At 44.3% G+C, this 22,983-nt stretch overlaps 1 protein-coding gene across 2 annotated transcripts in view; it reads right to left on the reverse strand.

Annotated features, from left to right (window-relative positions):
- Positions 1-22,983, reverse strand: part of LOC119232047 (phosphoinositide 3-kinase regulatory subunit 5) — a 137,477-nt gene that overhangs the window by 84,595 nt on the left and 29,899 nt on the right. For both annotated transcript variants that reach the window (XM_037493932.2, XM_037493967.2), the window contains exons 2-5: positions 12,411-12,526; positions 10,624-10,724; positions 7,914-7,982; positions 6,389-6,527 (exon numbers count right to left, since the gene is read on the reverse strand). In XM_037493932.2, the coding sequence (XP_037349829.2) occupies positions 6,389-6,527; positions 7,914-7,982; positions 10,624-10,724; positions 12,411-12,513 (412 nt within the window). In that variant the 5' untranslated portion in view covers positions 12,514-12,526. The remainder of the gene's footprint in view (positions 1-6,388; positions 6,528-7,913; positions 7,983-10,623; positions 10,725-12,410; positions 12,527-22,983) is intronic.

A 22,983-nucleotide genomic window follows, 5' to 3' on the forward strand; every position in this document is an offset into this window, starting at 1 on the left:
TACTGACATGAAATTTCCTGCCACCCCCAGAGGGGAGGTAGTAGGTAACCCTATTGGAGTAGAGTCAGGAAGAAGGGGGTGGCCCACAGACTTGATAACCTGTCTGCTTCCTCTGCCAGTCAGCCACATCAAAGTTTGAAAAACTTTCATTCATCTCCATGGCAACTCCACCCTAAGCCCCATGGGTGGAGGGCCTAGCACCCCCAAGTGTCATCTCCTCCCTGTGTCCGTGCTCTGACCTATCTTTTAAGCTGGCATCATCCCCCACCCTGATGGCCCCAGCAACGTGAACCCATGTAGGCAAGCACTGATTCTCACAAATTGATCTCAAAGGGAGCCATTACTATACTCCCATTTTGCAGATGAGGAAAGCAAAGCTACTATAAGTTAAATGTCTTGCTAAAAGGCCCACCACTCCAGGGTTTGAAACGATGATGGTCCACTCCCAAGTACTGACAAGCACCAAATGATTCAGCCTCAGCTTCTCTGGGAGCTCGTCCCCTGACCTCCATTCTAACCTCCACACCATTTCCTCTTATTACCCTCCTCTGCTGGGATTATTGGAGATGGGGACACTCAGAAATAGGCAACAAAATTATCACATGCTTTTACAAAATTACACTAGAGCATTTTTTAACAATCCCATTTAAGAAAAAGGTAATTTAGGGCCTCCCCTGGTGGCGCAGCAGTTGAGTACTGGGCTGCGAAACTGCCTGCAGCCTCTGCAGCGCCGGTTTGATCCCTGGCTGCTGGCGAGGGTCCCACGTGGTGTGCAGACCTCTCTTGCTGCGCCCGCTGCTCCCCTCAGCAGTGTTTATCAGTCCATCTGCCTGTTCTGTTCCCGGCTCTGGCTCTGGTGAATTCTCTCACCCTCCTGTGCTTCTGACTGTACCCAGTGCTTATAGAAATAAATAAATAAATCTTTAAAAAAAAAAAGAAAAAGGTAATTTGGCTTAACTTACTACTTGCAAATTTAACTTACTAACTTGCTATTTGCTACAGAAGTTAACTTGGTGGGTAAAGAATGAGTGATTTTTGTTTGGTAGAAAAGATACCTCATAGGGCCTCCCTGGTGGGACAAGGGGTTAAGCACCGCACTCTGAAGCAATCCCCAGCCGGCCAGGGAGCAACCCACATGGTGCAGCAGACCTCTCCTCACTTGCCTGCTGTTTCCCTCAACAGTGTACTTCAGTCAGTCTGCCTGTTCTGTTGCCCACTCTGTCTCTGGGGAATCCTCTCAACCCCCTGCATCTCTGGCCTGTACCCCAGCTCTTCTATGCCTAAATAAATAAATCCTTAAAAAAAAAAAGATCCCTCACAGGTTGTGGTTTTACTTTCTGATATGATAGTAACTATCATAGATAATTTTGCAATTTTATTCTAATTTATATGAGAAACTTCATCTCTTCTTATACTCTCCTTAAACAGCTCTACCATCTTGTTGGCTGCCTCGTAGTAAATATGTCTTTGTTACAGGCTCACTATCAATTTGTATGAGTGTTAGGGTTTTTTTTTCTTTTAACTATTTGAGAATGACTCTCTCACGTGAGAAAGAATTAATGGTCCTATCCTGGTTCTGCTTTCCCTGGAGAAGTCCCCAGCATGGGCAGCCTATGTGCACAAAGTGTCCCTCTCCAGGTATTTGCCTTCTCCGGAGTCACTAGCATAGCTGAGACCTCACATGGCCCCAAGACAATGTCTAGAGAAGACCCTCAGCAGCGAGTAACAAGGGCTCTCAGGGTCCTCCCTGCTCATAATCCAAGCACCCTCATTCCATTTTCATCTCTGGCTGCTGTTCTGCCTGGCTCTTGCCCCCCCAGTTAGAACCTCATGATACCAGAGTCTGGACACACCACGGGCCCCTCCCACCTTCATCTGGTTTCTGAGCGGTGGACAGCAGAGATCCTGCCCAGCTGTTCACTAAACTACCACATGGCACAACATGCCTGTGGCTGAGGGGAGCCAGCTGGTTTTACTCCAAATGGGAAGCAGTCTCCATGCACATAGGTGACAGCCAACCCAACTCAACCAACTCAACCCCTCATCCATTTCAAAATAAGGAAAAGTCTTTTAGATCTTTGGTATAGAAGGCCCTGCCAAGGTATTTTCATTTTAAATCCTTTTCGTTTATGTGATAGAAGGGGAAAAAAGCTTTGCATTTTTGTGCAGGGAATTGTGGTCATCAGCAAGAAGCCCAGGAGCAATCTAGATCTGTATGTTTTGGGGGCATTGCGGAGGAAAGGAATGAGAGATTAACCTTAAATTGGCCTTTTTTTAGGGTGCCTTAACAGTCAGTTTCGTAGACTGTCTATCACAGGCCTAAGAAACTTTCTGGGTGCAACCCTATCTCCCCAAGGTCTTCCTGATTTCTTAATTCTTCTACCCAAGTCTCAACAATTTGGTGAGGTCTAAATAATAATAGGTAGACTTTGGGATTGGACAACCCAAGTCTGTGCCTGTTCTTCAACTTGGCAACAACCAATAGCTCACTGGTTGGGAGAAAACAAATCAGGTGATTGGTTGGGCAGACAAATCAGCTGATTCACTAGGGACAAACAAATCACATGATTGCTCAGGGAAAGAGTCAGGAGCCCCTCCAAAGGAATGTATACACAAATTTCTAGTTTTGAACTTTCTAGTGTCCATGAGCTGTTAGATAATAAAGTATGTACTTCTGTCCTGTGTGTGTTTAATGTGTATGATGAGAAATTCTGTGAATATTAAACAGGGTCTTTTGCATATATAGGGTTTTTTTATGGGACTAAACATACATAGTATTTTAGGGCTTGCCTTTTTTCTCATGGAGTTATTCAACAGCTTTGGATCTATTTCTATATCATTTTAAATGACTGACTACCATCCTACCAATATGCTCAATGACATGATATTTAGTTTGGAGTTAACTGACCAATAGAAAGAATGCATTGATGGACATTCTTGTGAATCTTTGTGCTAGTCTTGGTTAAATCTTAGTACATTTGTAATTATTGATCAGGATACATTTCTAGGCTTGGAATAGCTGGGTGGTATTCTTTCTTTTTGATGCTTTAGAGAACATGTCCCCTCTCCCTTTCCTCTCACCAGCAGAGGTATTTTCATTCTTTTTCTTTTCTTTTTTTTTTTTTAAAGATTTATTTATTTATACAAGAACCGGGGTACAGGTCAGGTGCGCGGGAGGGTGAGAGGATTCACCAGAGACAGAGTGGGATGCAGAACACGCACTGGCAAAATACACTGCTGAGGGGAGCAGCAGGCGAGACAGGAGAGGTCTGCTTCGCCATGTGGGATTCTTGCTGGCTGGCCGGGATCGAACCCACACTGCAGAGGCTGTGGACAGCTTCACAGTGCGGTGCTCAACTGCCTGCGCCACCAGGGAGGCCCTTCATTCTTTTCCTTTTATCTTTGCCAATTTGATAGGGGGAAAAGGAGATCTCATTCAATTTTGCATTTTTTTTTATTACTAGTGAGAGCAAATAATTTGAGAAGTATCCTTCAGGCCTTTATGGTGTGTGTAAATCATGATCTTTATTCATATTTCCATTGTTGTGTTTGCCTATTTTTAAAACTGACTCAAAATAATTCTTCATAGGTCAGATATATGAATTTTGTTGCAAATATTTTTCTTAGTTTGTGATTTACTTACAATGAGTTTTGCTGTATAAAAGCTTAAATTTTATGCACTCAATTATGTCAGTATTTTCTTTCATAATTTTTGCCTGTGGGAGGGAAGTTGACATGTTTGGCAGTTCTTCTTCATTTGTAGGCCCATGTAACCTATTTTTCTTCTTTCACTTTTATGGTCTTAATTTCCACACTTATTGCTTCAATCCATCTGAAAGCTGTTTTCATGTTTGAGATAGTACTCATATTTTTCTGAGGAAGAATTCTAACTCATTTTTATGGTCTGCTAATTAGCCTGATATGATTTATCAAATGATCAATTATTTCATCACTGGTTTGAAGATGCCTCTTTGTCACATAATAAATTTTTATTTATTTAGTCTGTTTGTAGCTATTCACTTTTTATTTATTTAGAAACTTTTTTTTTTAATAGAGGCATGTTTTTATTTATTTATTTGTTTGTTTGTTTGTTTGTTTGTTTGCTTGTTTTATACATGCACTGGGTACAGTCAGAAGTGCGGGAGGGTGAGAGAATTCACCAGAGCCAGAGCGGGGAGCAGAGCAGGCAGAAGGACCGAAGTACACTGCTGAGGGGAGTAGTGGGCGGCAGGAGAGGTCTGCGCGCCATGTGGGACCCTCCTCCGGTGGCCGGGGAGCAGCCGGGGATCGAACCGGCGCAGCAGAGGCCGCGGGCAGCTTCGCAACCCAGCGCTCAACCGCTGCGCCACCGGGGAGGCCCAGCTATTCACTTTTGTTCCATTAATTTAGCTATTCTTAGCAGGAATTTAGAAAACCTAAATAAGGGACCAGGAAAAAGGCTAATTAATACAAAGTAAAAATCAAAATCAACAAGCAACTATAAACCAGAGACACACTGAGCGGGGGAGGGAAGGGGAGAGGAAGGACTAGGGTCAAAATAAGGCGGGTTACAATTGTATGGGTCATATAACAAAAATGATAATGCATACATTGTGCAAAAATGAAAAATGATGTAAGAATTATATAAAATAAATTATTAATTTAAAAAATTTAGCTATTCTTATACCAATAGTGTAGTATTTTAATAATGATAGCATTATAGAACCTCCAAAGATCTAATAAAGGAAACATCCCATTCTTACTTTTCTTTAAGAATACATAAATAGGGCCTCCCCGGTGGCGCAGCGGTTGAGCGCTGGGTTGCGAAGCTGCCTGCAGCCTCTGCAGCACCGGTTCGATCCCCGGCTGCTTCCCGGCCACCGGAGGAGGGTCCCACATGGCGCGCAGACCTCTCCTGCCGCCCGCTGCTCCCCTCAGCAGTGTACTTCGGTCCTTCTGCCTGCTCTGCTCCCCGCTCTGGCTCTGGTGAATTCTCTCGCCCTCCCGTGCTTCTGACTGTACCCAATGCTTATGTAAGTAAGTAAGTAAGTAAGTAAATAAATAAATAAGGCAAAAGGATTTAAAAAAAAAAAAAAAAAGAATACATAAATATATAAATGCTATATATAAATATATGTAAAATATAAGCATTTGTTCTTTTAAATGGGCTTTATTTTGTTAAATTTAAAAAGATATTATTGATATTTTTATCATAGTTAGATTTATTTCCCTAACACCTAGTATTATTCTTTTCAGCAATTTGTCTCTTAAATCATCCTTCAGACAATTGTTTTCTCTACGTGAGTTATTCATATTTCTATTTATTTTACATCTTTACTTGCTATTGTCAATTTTTTTCCATGATATTTTCTTACTGATCAATGGTATTATAGGGGAAAACTCTTAGTTACTACTCTGACATTTCTTTAGCCAACCTTTTTTGTCCTGACAGACAAGCAATTGTCTGATCCCCACATAATTAGAATTTTATCTTCTCCAGTAGAGGACATATTTTTCATTTTTCTCTTTTGCATAGGCAAAATACCTATAAACACAAAAAGGAAGATTATTGACATAAATGGAAATGCCTCTAGTGTTTCATCATGGGCAGAGGGAGGGGTGACCTCATTAAGAACACCTCCATATATTACAGTTTCCATATATTAGAGGGGTTTTCAATATCAGGAATGGCTATTGGCTTTTATCACACAATTTTAAGGCATCTATTGAGATGTTTATGTGACCTTATTCCTTTGAAACACTGATGGGATAAATTACTCTAATATTAAAGTCCATCGTACTTGATTACATTTTCTCTTGCTCTACAATAGTCTTTTTATACCTAATTTAAATCTCTTACACCTATAATTTATCAAGAACTCCCACTTTACAGGCCCTACATATGAAAACTTAGTGCTAGGCCACACTTGTCCTGGTGCTCATCGACCTGTCTATTGCTAGCAGCAGACACCTTCCACAACTGAATTTATGCAAACATATCTTTCCCTATTTGCAAAGAGAACAAACAAGGGCCTCTTTCAATACTGTGCAAGTTGAGGGGAGGGATAGGGGTTCTGTCTGACCATGGCAGCCCCAGAGACCCTTTTATTAACCAGAGTAAAAGCACAGGCCTTAGGCACAGGTTATATATTCTTGCCCTGAACCCATGCCCCACAGCCTCCTCTAAGAGTTCCTCTGTGACTTACCACTTTTGTGCATTGGTTTCAGCCATCTAGTGCCATGTATACCAAGAAAAGGAGCCCCCAGGGTTTTGGAACAGGGTCATGGGAAGAGATGAGCTGAGGTATATGATGTGAGGAGGGTCATGGCCAAAGAACAGTTCCAAAAAAGTTGGAAGCCTCCTGACCACATGATCTCTACCCCACATGCCTGCTGCCTCACCACTCACCTGGGGCCTTGAGTTCAGCATCAATGAAGGTGAGCAGTTCCTGGCAGATGCTGCAGTAAGGAACAGGCCAGGTCAGGAATCTGTGGTAGGTTCTGGCTGCTTTCAGAAGAAGATCTGAGTCTGGTGGGAAGTGTGGTGTCTGGGATGGAGACAGAGGGGCAAACATAGAGGTCTGGATGAGAGAATACTTACTGGTATTCCAAAACAGACCTTCTGGATTGTTCCACAAAAGACATATGTTTCCTGGCAGCTGTGTCCCAGAACAAGGCCAAGAAAAACAGGAAGTTACCTGCAGGGAGTAAGTTACAGATGGGCAAAATGGCGCTCAGGGATGTCTCTACTGTAAGGACCTGGTGTTTACCAAACATAACATGGTTCTGCCCAACACTTAAGAGTACCTCTCTGAAAAGCTCTCACCTTGGAGGTCATCCTAAATGGTGCGGTTGGTGTCCCTCACTTCAGAAAATGGTCTTTGATTTAAGTATCTTGTATTTAAGTATCTTGACCAGAGGCAAATGTTTATTCTTTGAAGTGGATTGACTCAATATGGATGGAGTCATTTAGTGTCACCGGTCTAGTGAACACAAGGGGAAACTTGGTGAACCTGACCCCTGGGCCACAAAATGAGGTACACATAAAACTCCTCCACAGCTGCACTGCTGGTGGGAGTGCAAACTGGTCCAACCACTATGGAGAGCTGTGTGGAGATTTCTGGACCTACTAAACATAGAGCTCCCATATGATCCAGCAATTACACTCCTAGGTATTTACCCAAAGGACACAGAAACATCAATTCCAAAGAGCACCTGCACCCCTATGTTTATAGCAGCGCTATTTACAATAGCCAAGCTTTGGAAACAGCCCAAATGCCCAAAAATAGATGACTGGATCAAGAAGATGTGGTACATATACACCATGGAATATTACTCAGCATTCAAAAAAGATAAACACATGCAATTTGCAGCAACATGGATGGCACTGGAAGGGATCATGCTCAGCGAAATAAGCCAGAAAGAAAAAGAAAAATACCGGATGGTCTCACTCATAGCAGGAATCTAGAAAACTTAAATAAGGGACCAGGGAAATGAATAACTATAAGAAAGTGAAAATCAAAATCAACAAAAAACTATGAACCAGAGACACTTTTTGGGGGGCGGGGGCGGGAGGGGAGGGATTGGGGTCAGAATGGGGGGGCTGCAATTGTATGGGGAATATAAAAATAAAATTTATTATTTAAAAAAAAAAAAACAACTCCTCCACAGAAGGCTTGCATAACCCGGGAACAGGCTGTGAGAGAAATTCTTCCATGGGATCCAAGATATGCCAGACACAATGGCATCTGCAGGGAATTACTAGAAGCCTCTTCTCTCTGAGGTCATCAGAAGGTTGATACCCATCTCCAGTGTCACTGCTTGATGATTTCTTTCTCTTGTCTGTCTCCGGAGATGTGAGGCTATGTTCCCTACCCCCATCCTATGGAGGAGAGTCTTCCCTCATCTACTCCCCAGCCCACCCTGGAACTTACACCAAGGACAGTAGAGTAGAAGAGCAGGGCCAGAGGGGCCAGTAGATCATAGGTGCCCTTCTCCAGGACCTGTGGAGAGGACAGAGGGCAGGATGAGGCACATTCCCAGGGCACAGGGTGCCCCGTGCCCTATTCTTTCTTTTCTTTTTCTCAAGTGAAGAGCAATGTAACCATAAGACAAAATTTGTAAAACAGATGTTAAAAAAAAAAACCTCAGAAAACTCACAATATCTTCTTCCAAACTCAAGCACAGCTAATGTTTCAATATACTTCCCTTTATACCAGTTTTCTCTATGAATTCTCCTCTGCAATTACACAGTTATAGTATGTATTTTTTCACTCTTACTATCTTCTGCATATAATTGTATAAATGAATGTCTGATTTGCTACATGATATCTAAGACCACCCTCTTCTCTCTCTTACTTATACATTGACTTGTTATTTGCATTGTAAATATATTTTCTGGTTTGTTGCTTGGCCTTTTAATTGTATGACTTTTTTAATGTACAGAAATAACAAAGGTTGAATTTTTCCTTTGTGAATTTTTGCTTTTGTGTGCAAGGATAATATATGTATATCTCTATATTTTTTCTTCTTTTCTTTGAAGCTTCACTTTCTTTTTTGTTTTTTAAATATTTTCTACTTTAGAAAATATTGATAGTTTGACCATTTCTTTTTTTTTTTTTTTTAAGATTTATTTATTTATTTATACAAGCACTGGGTACAGTCAGAAGCGCGGGACGGTGAGAGAATTCACCAGAGCCAGAGAGGAGAGTAGAACAGGCATGATGACGAAGTACACTGCTGAGGGGAGCAGCGGGCGGCAGGAGAGGTCTGCGCGCCATGTGGGACCCTCGCCCGGTGGCCAGGGATCGAACAGGTGCTGCAGAGGCTACAGGCAGCTTTGCAACCCAGCGCTCAACCGCTGCGCCACCGGGGAGGCCCTGAAGCTTCACTTTCTTAAATTAAGAATTTGAATCCATTTAAATTCTATCGGCTATGTGGTGTGAATTGGAAATCTCACACCGTATTCTTCCAAATGTTTCAATTCCCCTAGACCATTTCATAAATCTTCCTGATGCCATTTGATTATATATTAAACATAATTTAATATATAATATATAATAGCCATCATTTTTTATTAGGTGCATATTATTCCTTCTAGTAGGTCACTATCATTTTGGTTTCATTTTAAATATTTGAGATTATTTCCTTGCTGTTTAAACACTTCTACAACAAAAACTTTTTGGCGCTTTTCTTTTTTCTATCATTTGGATTATTTTGAGTTCAATAAATGAATCAACTGATTAAAGACTATAAACATACTGATGATGATGGAAATGCAGTGTCAAATTATTTTCCAAATGGATGTGGATATTTATGATTCCTGGATATATGAAAGTACATCTTCACTATATATACCTTTCCCTGCATGGCCTACAATTTTTTTTTTTTTTTGCCAAATTTGCTAGGCAAAGGTTGTGTTATTATGGCTTTAATTTACATTTATTTTATTATAACTGAGGTATCATTTTTCCCCATATTTGTTTATAAGTTCTATTTATTCTTTTGTGAACTGTCTTTTTGACAGCACCTGCCCACCACACCACAGGCACACAGGATTTAATGTTTTGGCTCAAAACGCTAAAGATCTCTTGACCCACTGTGGAGCTCATGGGTGCTGAAGATGCATCATCTCTGCTGAGTTTTAGGATTCTTCTCTTTACCCTAAATACACCATATGTCTACATACCTGCTGCTGGGTACTTCCTACAACACCCTTTCTATTTCTAAATGGTAGCTGATTCTGTGTAGTTGGCAGTATAACTTAAGCACTCCAAAGGTGGGTTTCTAGTTGGTCTGCTCGTGATCCGGGTGTAAAAGCACCAGAAAAATGGTTGTGGCAGAATTGGAATCTTGGGTATCCTGATAAACCAAGTCTTTGTTCTTACAGAACAGTTACCTAAAGAGTACATCACATGTTTTCTAACTCACTCATGTATTTAAAAAAACCAGAAACTTAAAAAAGAACACTTTATAGAAGAACCAGAGTTCTCTCCAGGGACTCACAGCTGTTCTGGAACCTCAGTCTAGCTCAGCATTCAACACACTTCCTCTTCTTAGCCATAGAAGCTTATTTAGGCAGCTTTCTTCTCAACACTGCCTACTGTGTCTATGCAGGCGTCTCTTTTAACAAACCTGTCCCTTTCCGGGCGGCTCTTTCTTCCCCACTTGTGTCTGTGCAAGCATCCTTTACTTTCTTTTTTTACATAATAAACCTGACCTTTTGGATATTAAAAAAAAAAGGCTTATTTATTGAATTATTGGAGGAAGTCTCAGTTTACTTTCCCAATCTATTTACTCTTTTGTATTTTTATTCTTATGGATCTTTTTGAGGAAGGGAATTCGGTACAGCTTTCTCTTTCCTTTCTAGTCACTGTCATGACTTACAAGCAAGGTCTGTCTCAAGAAGCCATTAAACTTTGAACTCTGGTTCTCACTTCTTGTGTTCTCATTGAGAGAACCACATCTCTTCCTAGAAACCGCCAATCCATAAGCACCCTTGAACCAGAGAGCCCAGTGGTCCCAGGGACTTTGCCAAACCCTGTGATGGTTCAGGCATCCCAGAACTGACATCTGTAAGGACCCATTTCTTGAGTCCACAAGGTTGGCCTCATCTTTGCCCTTCAATCCTTGGCTGTCCCTCACCTCTCGGGTTTTCTGCAGGATCAGTTCCAGGAGGATAAGGAAGTGACCTGGGTCTCTGCTGACCAGCTCCTGTAGGGTCCAGCAGTTAAGACACAGCCCAGCTGGAAAGAGAGACAGGCGAGCAGTCAGCTTGGGGTAGAAGAAAAATAGGAATCCCTAGTGAGGACATTCTTTACTAAGGAAAGATCCTCAGAAAATACTGGATTAATATTCAACCTTATCATGCTCCATCACGCTATAAGGACAAGTTCCTCAGTCTTGCAAATAGGAGGCTCAAGAGACATGGACATGCTCTAGGATTCCTTTAGAGGCCAATAACTGGGTTATGATTCTGAGCTCCTGCCTCTGCAGACCACCAGTTCTCCCACCACCTCCCCTACCCTGGCTTCCTAGAGTGGGTACAGGAGCATCTGAGATGCAGAGAAGAAGGGTAGAGGCAGAGAATGCTGGAAGAATGAGCTCCACCCATAGGACACAAGGCAGAGTTGATGACAGCCACGAGACTTGCCAGGACTGTCTAGCCATGGAGGCCAGGAAGGGGAAGCTACATTCACATATATTTTGAAAGCTACAATGAACATTTGTCACTCTGTAACTTCCCCAGACTTTCTTTGTCAATCTCTGTTTCCCTGCAGTCAGCAAGGGTAAACCCCTAAAAATTAAAGGGGAGGTCAGCTAGGGGTTTGTGTGTGTGTGTGTGTGTGTGTGTGTAGGGAAGTGAGAGCAGTAGAGGCACAAGTGGATTAACCATGAATTTCATAGAACTTAAGCTCCAGGCCACCTTGTGTGCAAAGGCTCCTTCCAAAGTCCCGGATGCATCTAACAGTGTTTTTATGTGGTCACAGGTCTTTGTAAAATTTGCAAAAGTCAGATATATTTGTATTCTTGAATTTAGCTTAGGCCTCATCAAAATCTGGTTCAGGGGAAGAAGGAAGAAAACTACCATTTACTCACCTCCTACTGTATGCCAGTAAGGTGCTAGGCCTTTGTGGACATTATTTCCCCTGAGTTTCCCCTCCTCCCTTCACGAAGGTGATTTGTGTTGTTATTCTCATTTCATGGGCTAGGAAAGTGGGGTCCTGAGGTGTTGCATGGTTTATAGTCAGTGAATGGCAGTATTAGTTTAGGTCTGTTTAATTCCACAGGCCAAGGAAAGTCTCTCAAAGGAGGTGACATTTGAGCTGAGACCTGTATGAGAAGGAGCTGCTATGTGCAACTTTGAGGGAAAAGTGCCAGGTAGAAAGGCCCCGAGGTAGGAAGTTATGTTCCTTCCTGATAAGTTCAGAGAGCAGTGGGTATCTGTCCCAAGGGGTAGTTAGGAAGGCAAGTGAGATATGGGATGTGAAATATCTTGACAAGCATAAAAAAAATTACAACTAGGATGAGTCCTCAAAGCCACAACTGCCTCATTCTGCAGATACCTCCCTTTCTTAGTCCTGGGGACAGGGAACATGGAAGCCTCCTGTTCCCTGGATCTCTGCTGTGAAAGGAACTAGAAACCAAGTAAACAGGAAAGTTGCCTACAAATTCCCAGCTGCTCTTTTGGAATCAGCAGTTATAGTATTTCTGAGCAGATTCAACACTCTCTTCAAGGAGCTACACTTCTGCACAGGCTAAAGAAGCAAGACACGGCCCTTGGGGGTGAGGGAGATAATCATGAAAGGGGTGACAATGCCGCTTATGGAGGGCCTACTTTCTGTCAGGTTTCCAAGCATGACTCAGGGTTTATCACGACACCTGAGTCCTCATTGGGCCCCAAGATGCTTCCCCCACTCCCTGAGACCTACCTGACCAGGATGTGGACCTGCGGCTGAGGCTGAGACCGTGCAAGCAGCGCTCCAGAGCATGCAGGATGCGGTCCTCCGTGCATGTCGTGGTCCCTGGCTGCATCCTGAGTCATCGCCTGTGTGGGGGACAGACACTGGTGAGCCTGGGGAGTCCACCAGCAGACCACAGAGCGGCAGGAAGTGAGGGTCAGGGGTGGGAGCAGAGAAGTGCAGAGGTCTGTTTGTCCTACTGGGTAGAGCCAAACATCTCCTCTGCCCTACAGGGGGTTCTCAGGGCATGGCCTCATCCCAATGGGCTGAGCAAATGGACCTCAAAGGAAAAATCAGAATCAATTTTGTTCTGGATTTCCAAGCCTGCATCTCCCACCCCTGAGGGATGGGCAGAGAGCCACAGAGAAGCTCTCTTGGCATGCTGGGTAAGCCAATGCTAGGGCCCTGTGGGGTTGCTGCCACACGGTCCCCTACCCCAAACCCTCTGCTTGGGTGCCCAGGCCACATGCACCGGTTCTCTTCTGCTCTCACCTCCACTTTGGCCACTGTCTTTTGCTTTCACTGAGGCTTGGCACATTACCACTTATCCAGAGACCTCACTTAGTCCCCTCCCTTGTCCTACTGAGGAGAAGTTGGGGTGAAGGTGCTTAGCCCAGGACAGAAGGCTGCTGAGAAGGGGATTTAGCATCTGCTGGGAACTGTGTCAGGTGTGTCAAATTCTGAGAGCCTTCATCAGGACCAGCCCAGCTTCTTAGTTATGTGAGAGGGTGTCTGAGTCTCTCAGAAAGTCGATATCAGGCAGTTCAGCACAGTGAGTTAAGCCTGATAACAACAGACTTGGACTCAAATCTTGACTTTGATATTGCTAATCACACAACTTTGGACAAAATCTTGAACTTGGTGGAACCTCAGTTTACTTATCTGTAAAATGGAAGTGGTGGTAACCCCACAGGGCCAAAGCGGACGTGACGAATAAACATTCAAGACATGAAAGTTATCATGATACAGTCTTTGCCACGACCACCCTTTCCCCCAGCAGCGTTGCTGCATTCACCTTGTCCAGGCAGATCCCACTGCTGGTCAGTGAGACCAGGTCACACAGAGGGAAGCTGAGGAAATAGAGATATAGCACCGTGGAACCAGGGATGGACCAGGAAATCACAAGCAGAAAGAGTTCAGAGTCGAGCTACGCAAATGACATGCAAAGAGCAAGGAGAGCCCAGCTGCGCCCAGCAGCAGTGCCACAGGGCATCTGGCCAATGGAGGCCTGGCATAGGCGAACCTCCCAGCTTCCCCTCCTCCCCCAGCCTGAGAGGATCCGTGGGCCCAATAAATAGAAGCCTTTGTGAGCTGTCCAACACTTCACCCTGGCGACATCCCCGGGAGGGTGAGGGTGGCCCACAGGAAGGAGCATGCTGAGGCCAGCAGGTACTGAGTGGCCTACATACTGCAGTCTATAGTCACAGCCAATTGTCGTGGTGGGGGGGCCCTCGGGTGAGGGGTCTGTCCCCACTGACACACTGCCCACATCAATGCAAGAAAAGTGGGAATGTGGTGGACTTTGGTGGTGGACTATAGGTGTCTTGGTTATAGGTGAGATATGGCAACAACACCTGAGGAGGGAGATCCTAACACACAAACAATGATGTAAACCAATGTCACCTCAGTTAAAAAATGAAATAAAACCTTTCCCAAAGAGTAAAAAAGAAAGTAAAAACTGGGAGGAAAGAAGGTATTGTCAGCCATTCAAAGGGTTCTACTTTCTCTCCCCAAAGCCAAGAGCAGAGGGGCTTTAAGAGAATCCCTTATCAGGGGCCTCCCTGGTGGCGCAGGCGGTTGAGCACAGTGCTATGAAGCTGTCCGCAACCTCTGCAGTGCTGGTTCGATCCCTGCTGGCCTCAGAGCAACCCACATGGCGAGCAGACCTCTCCTGTCTCGCCTGCTGCTCCCCTCAGCAGTGTGTTTCATCAGTCTGCCTGTTCTGTTCCCCGCTCTGTCTCTGGTGAATCCTCTCACCCTTCCGCACATCTGGCCTGTACCCCTGCTCTTGTATAAATTAAAAAAAAAAAAAAAAGAGAGACTCCCTTATCAGAATGGTTGCCTGCCAGGGCTGAATGCTGCCATTTTGTTTTAACTTTCTACTCAGCCAGCAAATTGCTCCTGTTCTACCCATGAGCCCTTGCAGGCCCACTCCTGGGCAAGGCAAGACTCCTCTTAGTGTGCGGGGATGTATACTAAGAACAACTGCTGGATATGAGCTGTTTTGTTGATAGTTCACCCTAGAAGGACCCCAGTAGGATGAGGGAGATAGCGCAGTAAGAGGGTGAAGGTTGGACCATCTCTGGGGTAAGCTGAAGGGAATGGGATGAAGAGGAAAATCTGTGAGAGAAGTTAAACCACCTTAAGGTTGCACAGTGAGGAGTCAGCAAAGCCAGAATATGAACCCAGAGTTTCCGGCTATTAACCACTACGGTACACACTCCTCGGCAGAGATGGATATAGCGACTGGTAGAAAAATAAAACCAATTCATGTTTCTGCCATGAAAAGTGAGGGCTTAACTCCATATGAGTCAGTCACTGGCAATCTTGAGGACATCACATCTGTCTATACCAGCTTCCCACCAGTTTTGCCCCTTCCAGAGAGAAGACCAGGACTCACAGAAGCAGTACTCTCGGCTAAAGTGCGAGATGACTTCTACCTGCAGTGAGGGCTGAACTGTGAATCAGGTTTAAAGCCCCCTCTGCCCAGCCCCTGATGCCATGGACAAGTCATTTGTGTCACAAGGCAGGAATGAGTCATCCTGCCCTACTGCATCCCACTGTAACTGCTGGGAATGCAAGATGCAAATGAACATTCTTGGCCAGACAACTTCCACCACACCCCTATCCTTAGGGAGTTAGAACACTGTCCAGGGCTGCTCTCCAAGCCCCTCACAACGCCTGCCAGCCCACGCTTCTTCCCTTCCCGAGACTTCTCATCTCCTGGCCTCAGTGTCCCAGCTGTTCAGTGGAGATGATCAAGGTCTTCTCCATGCAAGGAGCTTCTATCCCCAGGCACTGGGTAGCATTCCTGGTGTGCTAGCCTCCCTGGCATCCTGTGGCCTTCCAGAGCTTGCCCCAGCTCTTAGAGACAGGACTTGCCCAGGGTGCCAGGCCCTGGGAGCAGAGGGAAGGGGGAATCTGGGGGCTGTGGTGGGGTGATCCTCAGCTGAGCTGCCCAGGGGTTGCCCAGCACTTCATTCACAGCACACTCACTTCCATATGAGTCAGACACCAGCTGTTTCTTGTCACTTGTCAGCAGAACCCCAGTGACTTTGGGATAAAGACAAAGAAGGGGGAAAAGGTATCACCCTCTTGCTCTCCCCAAGGGTGAAGTTTGTACCATCTCTGGGATAAACTGAAGGGAATGGGATGAAGAAGTGGAAAATCTGTGAAAGAAGTTAAACCACTTGCCTAAGGTTGCACAGTGAGGAGTTGGCAAAGCCAGAATATGAACCTTACTGCGCCATCTCACTCACCCTACTGGGGTCCTTCTAGGGTGAACTATCAACAAAACCGCTCATGTCCAGCGTTTGTTCTTAGTATCCACCCCACACACCAAGAGGAGTCATGTCTTGCCCAGCAGTAGGCCTCAAGCACCCTTTTTCAAAGGTTTGGCTCACTAAGAGGAGCTCACTAAGAGGAGCTCTGTTATGAAATTCCAACTGCTTCCGGAACAGGAATGGCCCGCCTTTCCACTGTAGGGTGTGCTCAGCAACAGGGCCTGCCACCACCTCCTAGTTCCTCTTTTGAGCCAGTAAGGATGAGACCTTACTGGGGAGTCTGAACAGGACAGTGAGGACTAGAGTTGCAGGATGGGGACCCCCAATAGGCACAGAGCGAAAACTTTTCACGTGTTGACATGAGCCCATGATTCAAGACAGGTTTATCTCCCCTAAAGTACAGGCACAGGCCCAGCCTCCTTAGGCAGCCCCACAAGGAGCAAGAAGGAGGATTTCTTCTCTTGGGGGACTCCTCAAACAGTATGGAAAGACACATGGGGCTTCAGGCTCGATGAGTTCCTCTGGTGTTCTTGAATATTCCAGGCCCATGCTTTGAAGGAAGGCTTAGTCCCACAGGTGGGAAGAAGAAAAGGACCAAAGCATATGGTCCTGTGCTTGCTCAAATCTGTGGGTGAAATTTTGAGGAAATACAAGATATTTGCATATTTTCAGAGTATTTCCCCCTAGAAAGTTATCAATCACAAAGTGGTAAATGATAACTTCACAGTGGAGAAACCCAGCACCACCTTAATGTCATCATCAAAGTTAGTATCACCAATAATAAGACATATCAACAACATGTGTCCCTAAAATGATGTGATGAAAACCACATGACATTACTTCTGTGGGATTCTTGCTAAAAACATATGACCCCAATTTAATCATGAGAAAACACTAAAACCCAATCCCAATTAAAAGAAATGCTGTATAGGGGCCTCCCCGGTGGCGCAGTGGTTGAGCGCTGGGTTGCGAAGCTGCCGGCGACCTCTGCGGCGCCAGTTCGATCCCCGGCTGCTCCCCGGCCACCGGAGGAGGGTCCCACATGGCGCGCAGACCTCTCCTGCCGCCCGCTGCTCCCCTCAGCAGTGTGCTTCAGTCTTTCTGCCTGCTCTGCTCCCCGCTCTGGCTCTGGTGAATTCTCTCACCCTCCCGCGCTTCTGACTGTACCCAGTGCATGTATAAACAAAACAAACAAACAAACAAATAAATAAATAAAACATGCCTCTATTAAAAAAAAAAAAAGAAAAAAGAAATGCTGTATAGTGACTGACCAGTCTACAACAAAGTGTCAAGGTATCCAGTAAAAAACAACCACCCCAGGGACCTCCCTAGTGGCAGAGGGTGTTGAGCACAGCACTGTGAGGCTGTCCAAGGCCTCTGCAGCACAGGTTTGATCCCCAGCCAGCCAGGGAGCTGCCCACATGGCACAGCAGACCTCTCCTGTCTCACCCGTTGCTCCCCTCAGCAGTGTATTTCAGTCAGTCTGCCTGTTCTGTTCCCCGCTCTGCCTCTGCTGAATTCTCTCTCACACATATACCCTACATCCCTGCACCTCTGGCCGGTACCCCAATTCTTGCATTCATAAATAAATAAATCATAAAAAAACAACAACAACCCCAACTACCCAATTAAACAATGGACAAAGGACTTGAATAAATACTTCTCCAAAGAAAATACACAATGGCTAACAAGAACATGAAAAGATGCTCAAAATCAATCATTAGAGAAATGAAAATCAAAACCATGATGATATACAGATGACAAGGAGAGGGCGGATCAACATAGCAGTGAAGAAACACTGCAAGTAAGATCTCCCATTAAAAAAAAAGTTAATAGGGAGGAAAAGTGGCAGGTCCCAGTGAGAACTGGGACACGGAAGATAAACGGGCAACTCCAGCAAACTACCTGAAGAAGAAAGTTGCCATAAAAGAGGATTAGAAGGGAGGTAAGCTCAAAACCCTGCTACCCTCCCCCACCCACAAAGTCGGCACTCTCCGACCAACAGAAAGGAGGAAAAAACAAAAAAACTAAAACAACCAACAAGAACAAACTACGCATCAAGCAGGACTGTGAGTGGAAAGGAACTATTTCAGCCACCACACCCCGTGAACTGGAGCTGTGGAGAACCCTGCAGGATTCGCGGTGGAGGTGAGTGAACAGCTCCAGGCGCCATTAGAGAAAAACAAAGACTCCCGGAGACCTACACACAGCCCCAGGCCAGCCGGTAAGCTTGTGCAGAAAAGCAGCGCACTTGAAAAGCATACACAGATCGCGCCTGCCCAGGTCCCCGTGCCTGCGACCTAGGCTTGCGGGGAGAGGCGCGGGGGCCCTCACAGAGGTGAATGTCCCTCACTGAGTAATCAGAAACCAGGCGCCCGGACAGGGGAGTGGGGTGCAAAAGGCGCCATTTCTGCGGACACTGAACTGGGCTACAGCCCGCATCCTGGACCTGAGGGCTTTGGAACTGAGACCCGGGGCACAAAATTTGGGGCGTGGGATCCCCATGACGGTGGGGCACAAGGCATACACAGCACCCCAAAGTCGTTGAGGCTTTCCCCACCACTCCCACTCTGTTCCCCTGTCCCACGGGGTGAAAAAAAACAGCTCCCCAAGGACACTAGGAGAGATCTCTGGCGCCACCGAGCAACCAGAAAAAAAAATCACCAACACCCCATAGCATAGGGACCTTTCTTCAGTAAAGACTGCTTGAAACCGGCAGAAGGCTCCCAGAGGAGTCAGAGGTGAGCTGGGAAATTCGCCCATGCCAGGCCCCTTCTGGCCAGCAGTCCAAGCCCAGAGGGGAAGCGGGCACCCACGGCCGGGGCAGACCAGGCACGCAGAAGAGTGTGCCTGTCTCCAAATCGCCATTTTAGAATAGGGATCTTTCTTCAATAAAGACTGCTTCAAACCGGCAGAAGGCTCCCGGAGGAGCCAGAGGTGAGCTGGGAAGTTCACCCACGCCAGGCCCCCTCTGGCCAGCAATCCAAACCCAGAGGGGGAGTGGGCACCCAGGGCCGGGGCAGACCGAGCGTGCGGAAGAGTGTGCCTGTATCTGAATTGCCATTTTAGAATAGGGACCTTACTTCAGTAAAGACTGCTTGAAACCAGCAGAAGGCTCCCAGAGGAGTCAGAGGTGAGCTGGGAAGTTTGTCCAAGCCAGACCCCTTCTGACCAGCAGTCTGAGCCCAGAGGGGGAGCGGACACCCAAGGCCAGGGCAGACCCGGCACACAGGGGAGTGCATACCCGCATCGCCTTTTAAGAACACGGACCTTTCTTCAATAAAGACTGCTTGAAACCTGCAGAAGGCTCAAGGAGGAGCCAGAGGTGAGCAGGGAAGCTCGCCCATGCCAGGCCCCTTCTGGCCAGCAGTCCGAGCCCAGAGGGGGAGCGGGCACAAATGGCTGGGGCAGACCGGGTGCTGAAGAGTGTGCCTGTCTCCAAAGCACCATTTTAGAACAGGGACCTTTCTTCAATAAAGACTGCTTGAATCTGGCAGAAGGCTCCCCGTGGAGCCAGAGGGAGAAGGTTCCCTGTGCAGTCAGAGGTGAGCTGAAGGCCCCAACAAGCCCAGTCCCACCTGAAAGGAAGTTGGAGCCCAGAGGAGAATCCAGAAATTTAGAACCCAGAGTGCAATCCAGCTGCCCCACCTCCAGGGAAGTCTGTGGGGCTTCAAGACGCACCTTTGTAACTAAACACAGAAGGAGGAGAGATTCTGTGACAGTGACCGTTAACATACTCAAAGTACCACTGCCTCACTAGACTTCTGGCATAACAGTTTTTGACTCGTTTGGATTGCCAGTTTCTGAAATTCCCAAAAGAACACACCAAAAAGATGCCAGCCAGTACCAGCGGCACAGTGTCCCAATGCATAAGGCAAATTAGAAGACAGGCAGCAGGGAAAAGAAAAACTACAAGCAGGGTAGCAACACCTCAGAAAAAAGACACACTACACACACACAAAACAAACAAACAAACAAACAAACACCCACCAGCTTGCAACTACGGTGACTTGGAAGAACTTCTGAGCCTTCCAGAAAAAGAATTTAAAATTGCCATAATGAAAAAACTGATGGAAATCATTAATGAAAACAATGCTCAGAAGAATGAAATTGAGTCCCTAAAGAGGGAAGTAAAAGAAATGCAGGAGATCAAACAATTAATGAAGGTGCTAAAGAACTCTGGGGAAAGCAATGAAAGCAGAATAGATGAAATGGAAGAACGACTAAGTACTCTTGAAGACACAGAAATAAAAAGAACCAAAACAGAAAAGGAAAGAGAAGTATGAAGGAAAAAGACCAAAGAAAGACTTCGGGAACTATCTGACTCCATGAGGAAAGGAAATATAAGAGTTATAGGAATACCAGAAGGAGAGGAGAGAGATGTAGGAACAGAGAAAATATTCAAAGAAATAATTGAAGAGAACTTCCCAAACATGAAGAAGGAGCTGAAAATTTATATACAAGAAGCAAGAACACCAAACTTCCATGACGAAAGGAAAAACACAGCAAGACACATAATAGTAAAGCTCCCAAGAATTCAAGACAAGGAAAAAAATAATGAAGCTGACAAGAGGGAAGAAACATATAACATTCAAAGGAAAACCAATAAGACTGACATCAGACTTCTCCAAAGAAACACTATGGGCAAGGAGAGAGTGGAGGGACATAGTCAACAGACTCCAAGAAAACAGATGCCAACCAAGAACTCTATCCTGCAAAGCTCTCCTTTCTCTATGAAGAAAGAATGAGGACCTTCCCAGACAAACAGAAACTCTGGAATTTCATTACGACTAAACCCCTACTCCAAAAAATACTACAAGGAGTGCTAAAGCCAGAACCTCAAAGGGACAATAACAATGAAAGAAGGCCAAAAAAAAAAAACTTATTAAAAGAATAAATAAATAAAATCAAAGGAAAGACAAACACAATGGCAAATACAGATGCTAACATATCAATATTAACTCTAAATATAAATGGACTAAACTCTTCAATAAAAAGACACAGAGTCACAGGCTGGATTAAGAAACAAAACCCAACCTTTTGCTGTCTCCAGGAAACACATTTAGCTACAAAAGATAAAAATAGACTCAAAGTTAAAGGATGGATAACAATTCTACAAGCAATGGACCAAAAAAAGAAAGCAGGAACAGCTATACTTATATCAAATAAAACAGATTTCAAACTCAAAAAGATAAAAAGAGACCCCAAAGGTCACTACATTATGATCAAGGGGACAATACTTCAAGAATAAATAACACTCATTAACATATATTCACAAAATGAAGGAGCACCAAAATATATCAGACAACTATTATCTTTGAAAACAGACATCAGAGAAAACACATACGTAGGGGGAGACTTCAACACACCACTATCAACAATGGATAGATCAACGAGATAACAAATAAGTAAAGACACTAAAGCTCTAAATAAGGATCTAGAGTGCTTGGGCTTAACAGACATCTATAGAACACTAAACCCAAAAAAATCTGAGTACACATTTTTCTCAAGTGCACACGGATCATTCTCCAGGGTCAATCACATACTGGAACCCAAGACAAACATCAACAGATACACCAAGATTGAAATCATACCAACCATCTTTTCTGACCATGAAGGCATCAAACTAGAAATAAACCATAAAAAGAAGGCAAGGAACTCTCCTATCTCATGGAGATTGAAAACCACACTACTGGAAGACCACTGGACTAATGAGGGGATCAAAGAAGAAATTAAAAACTTCTTTGAATTGAATGACAAGGAGGACACCAATTTCCTAAATGTATGGGATGCAGCAAAAGCATTAATAAGAGGAAAATATATAGCAATAGAGGCTCACATCAAGAAACAAAAAAGAACTCAAAGAAACAACCTAATCTTGAAGCTCAAAGATCTAGAAAAAGAACAACAAAAAACCCCAAAACCAGTAGAAGAAAAGAAATAATAAAAACCAAAGCAGAAATAAATGAAATTGAAACTAAAAAAACAATCCTAAAGATCAATGAAACCAAGAGCTGATTCTTCAAAAAAATAAAAAAAATAGACAAACCCCTAGTGAGGCTCACGAAGGAAAAAAGGGAGAAAGCAGAAATAAACAGGATCATAAATGAAAGAGGAGAAATCACAATGGACACAGCAGAAATCAAAAGAATAATCAGAAACTACTATGAACAGTTATATGGAAACAAGTTCAACAATCTAGAGGAGATGGACAAATTCCTACAACTCTACAATCACGCAAAGCTAGATAAAGAAGAAATAGAACACCTAAACAGACCAATTTCAAGCAGCAAAATTGAAATGGTAATCAAAAACCTCCCCCAAAACAAAAGCCCAGGACCTGATGGATTTACAAATGAATTCTACCAAATGTTCAGAAATGAATTATTGCCTATCCTTCACAAACTCTTCCAAAAAATTGAGAAGGAAGGGATAATACCAAACACGTTCTATGAAGCCAACATTACACTAATACCAAAACCAAACAAGGACAACACAAAAAAGAAAAGTGCAGGCCAATCTCCTTAATGAACACTGATGCAAAAATCCTCAATAAAATTTTAGCTATCAGAATCCAACAATGTATCCATAAGATAATTCACCATGACCAAGTAGAATTCATTCCAGGGACACGAGGATGGTTCAACATCCGAAAATCAATCAACGTTATCCAACACATCAACAAAAAGAAATATAAAAACCATATGATAATATCAATAGATGCCGAGAAAGCTTTTGACAAAGTGCAACACCCATTCATGATAAAAACCCTTGAAATTCTTGGGATAAAAGGAACATACCTCAACATCATAAAGGCCATATATGACAAGCCAACAGCCAGTATCATTTTCAATGGCGAAAAGCTGAAAGCATTCCCATTAAGATCTGGAACAAGACAAGGATGTCCACTCTCACCACTGCTTTTCAATATAATACTGGAAGTCCTAGCCAGAGCTATAAGACAAGAGAAAGACATACAAGGAATCCAAATAGGAAAAGAAGAAGTCAAACTATCACTATTTGCATATGATATGATAATA

Source organism: Talpa occidentalis, unplaced genomic scaffold (assembly GCF_014898055.3).
Source record: "Talpa occidentalis isolate TD23 unplaced genomic scaffold, MPIMG_talOcc4v2.1 talOcc4.7, whole genome shotgun sequence".
Lineage (NCBI taxonomy): Eukaryota > Metazoa > Chordata > Mammalia > Eulipotyphla > Talpidae > Talpa > Talpa occidentalis.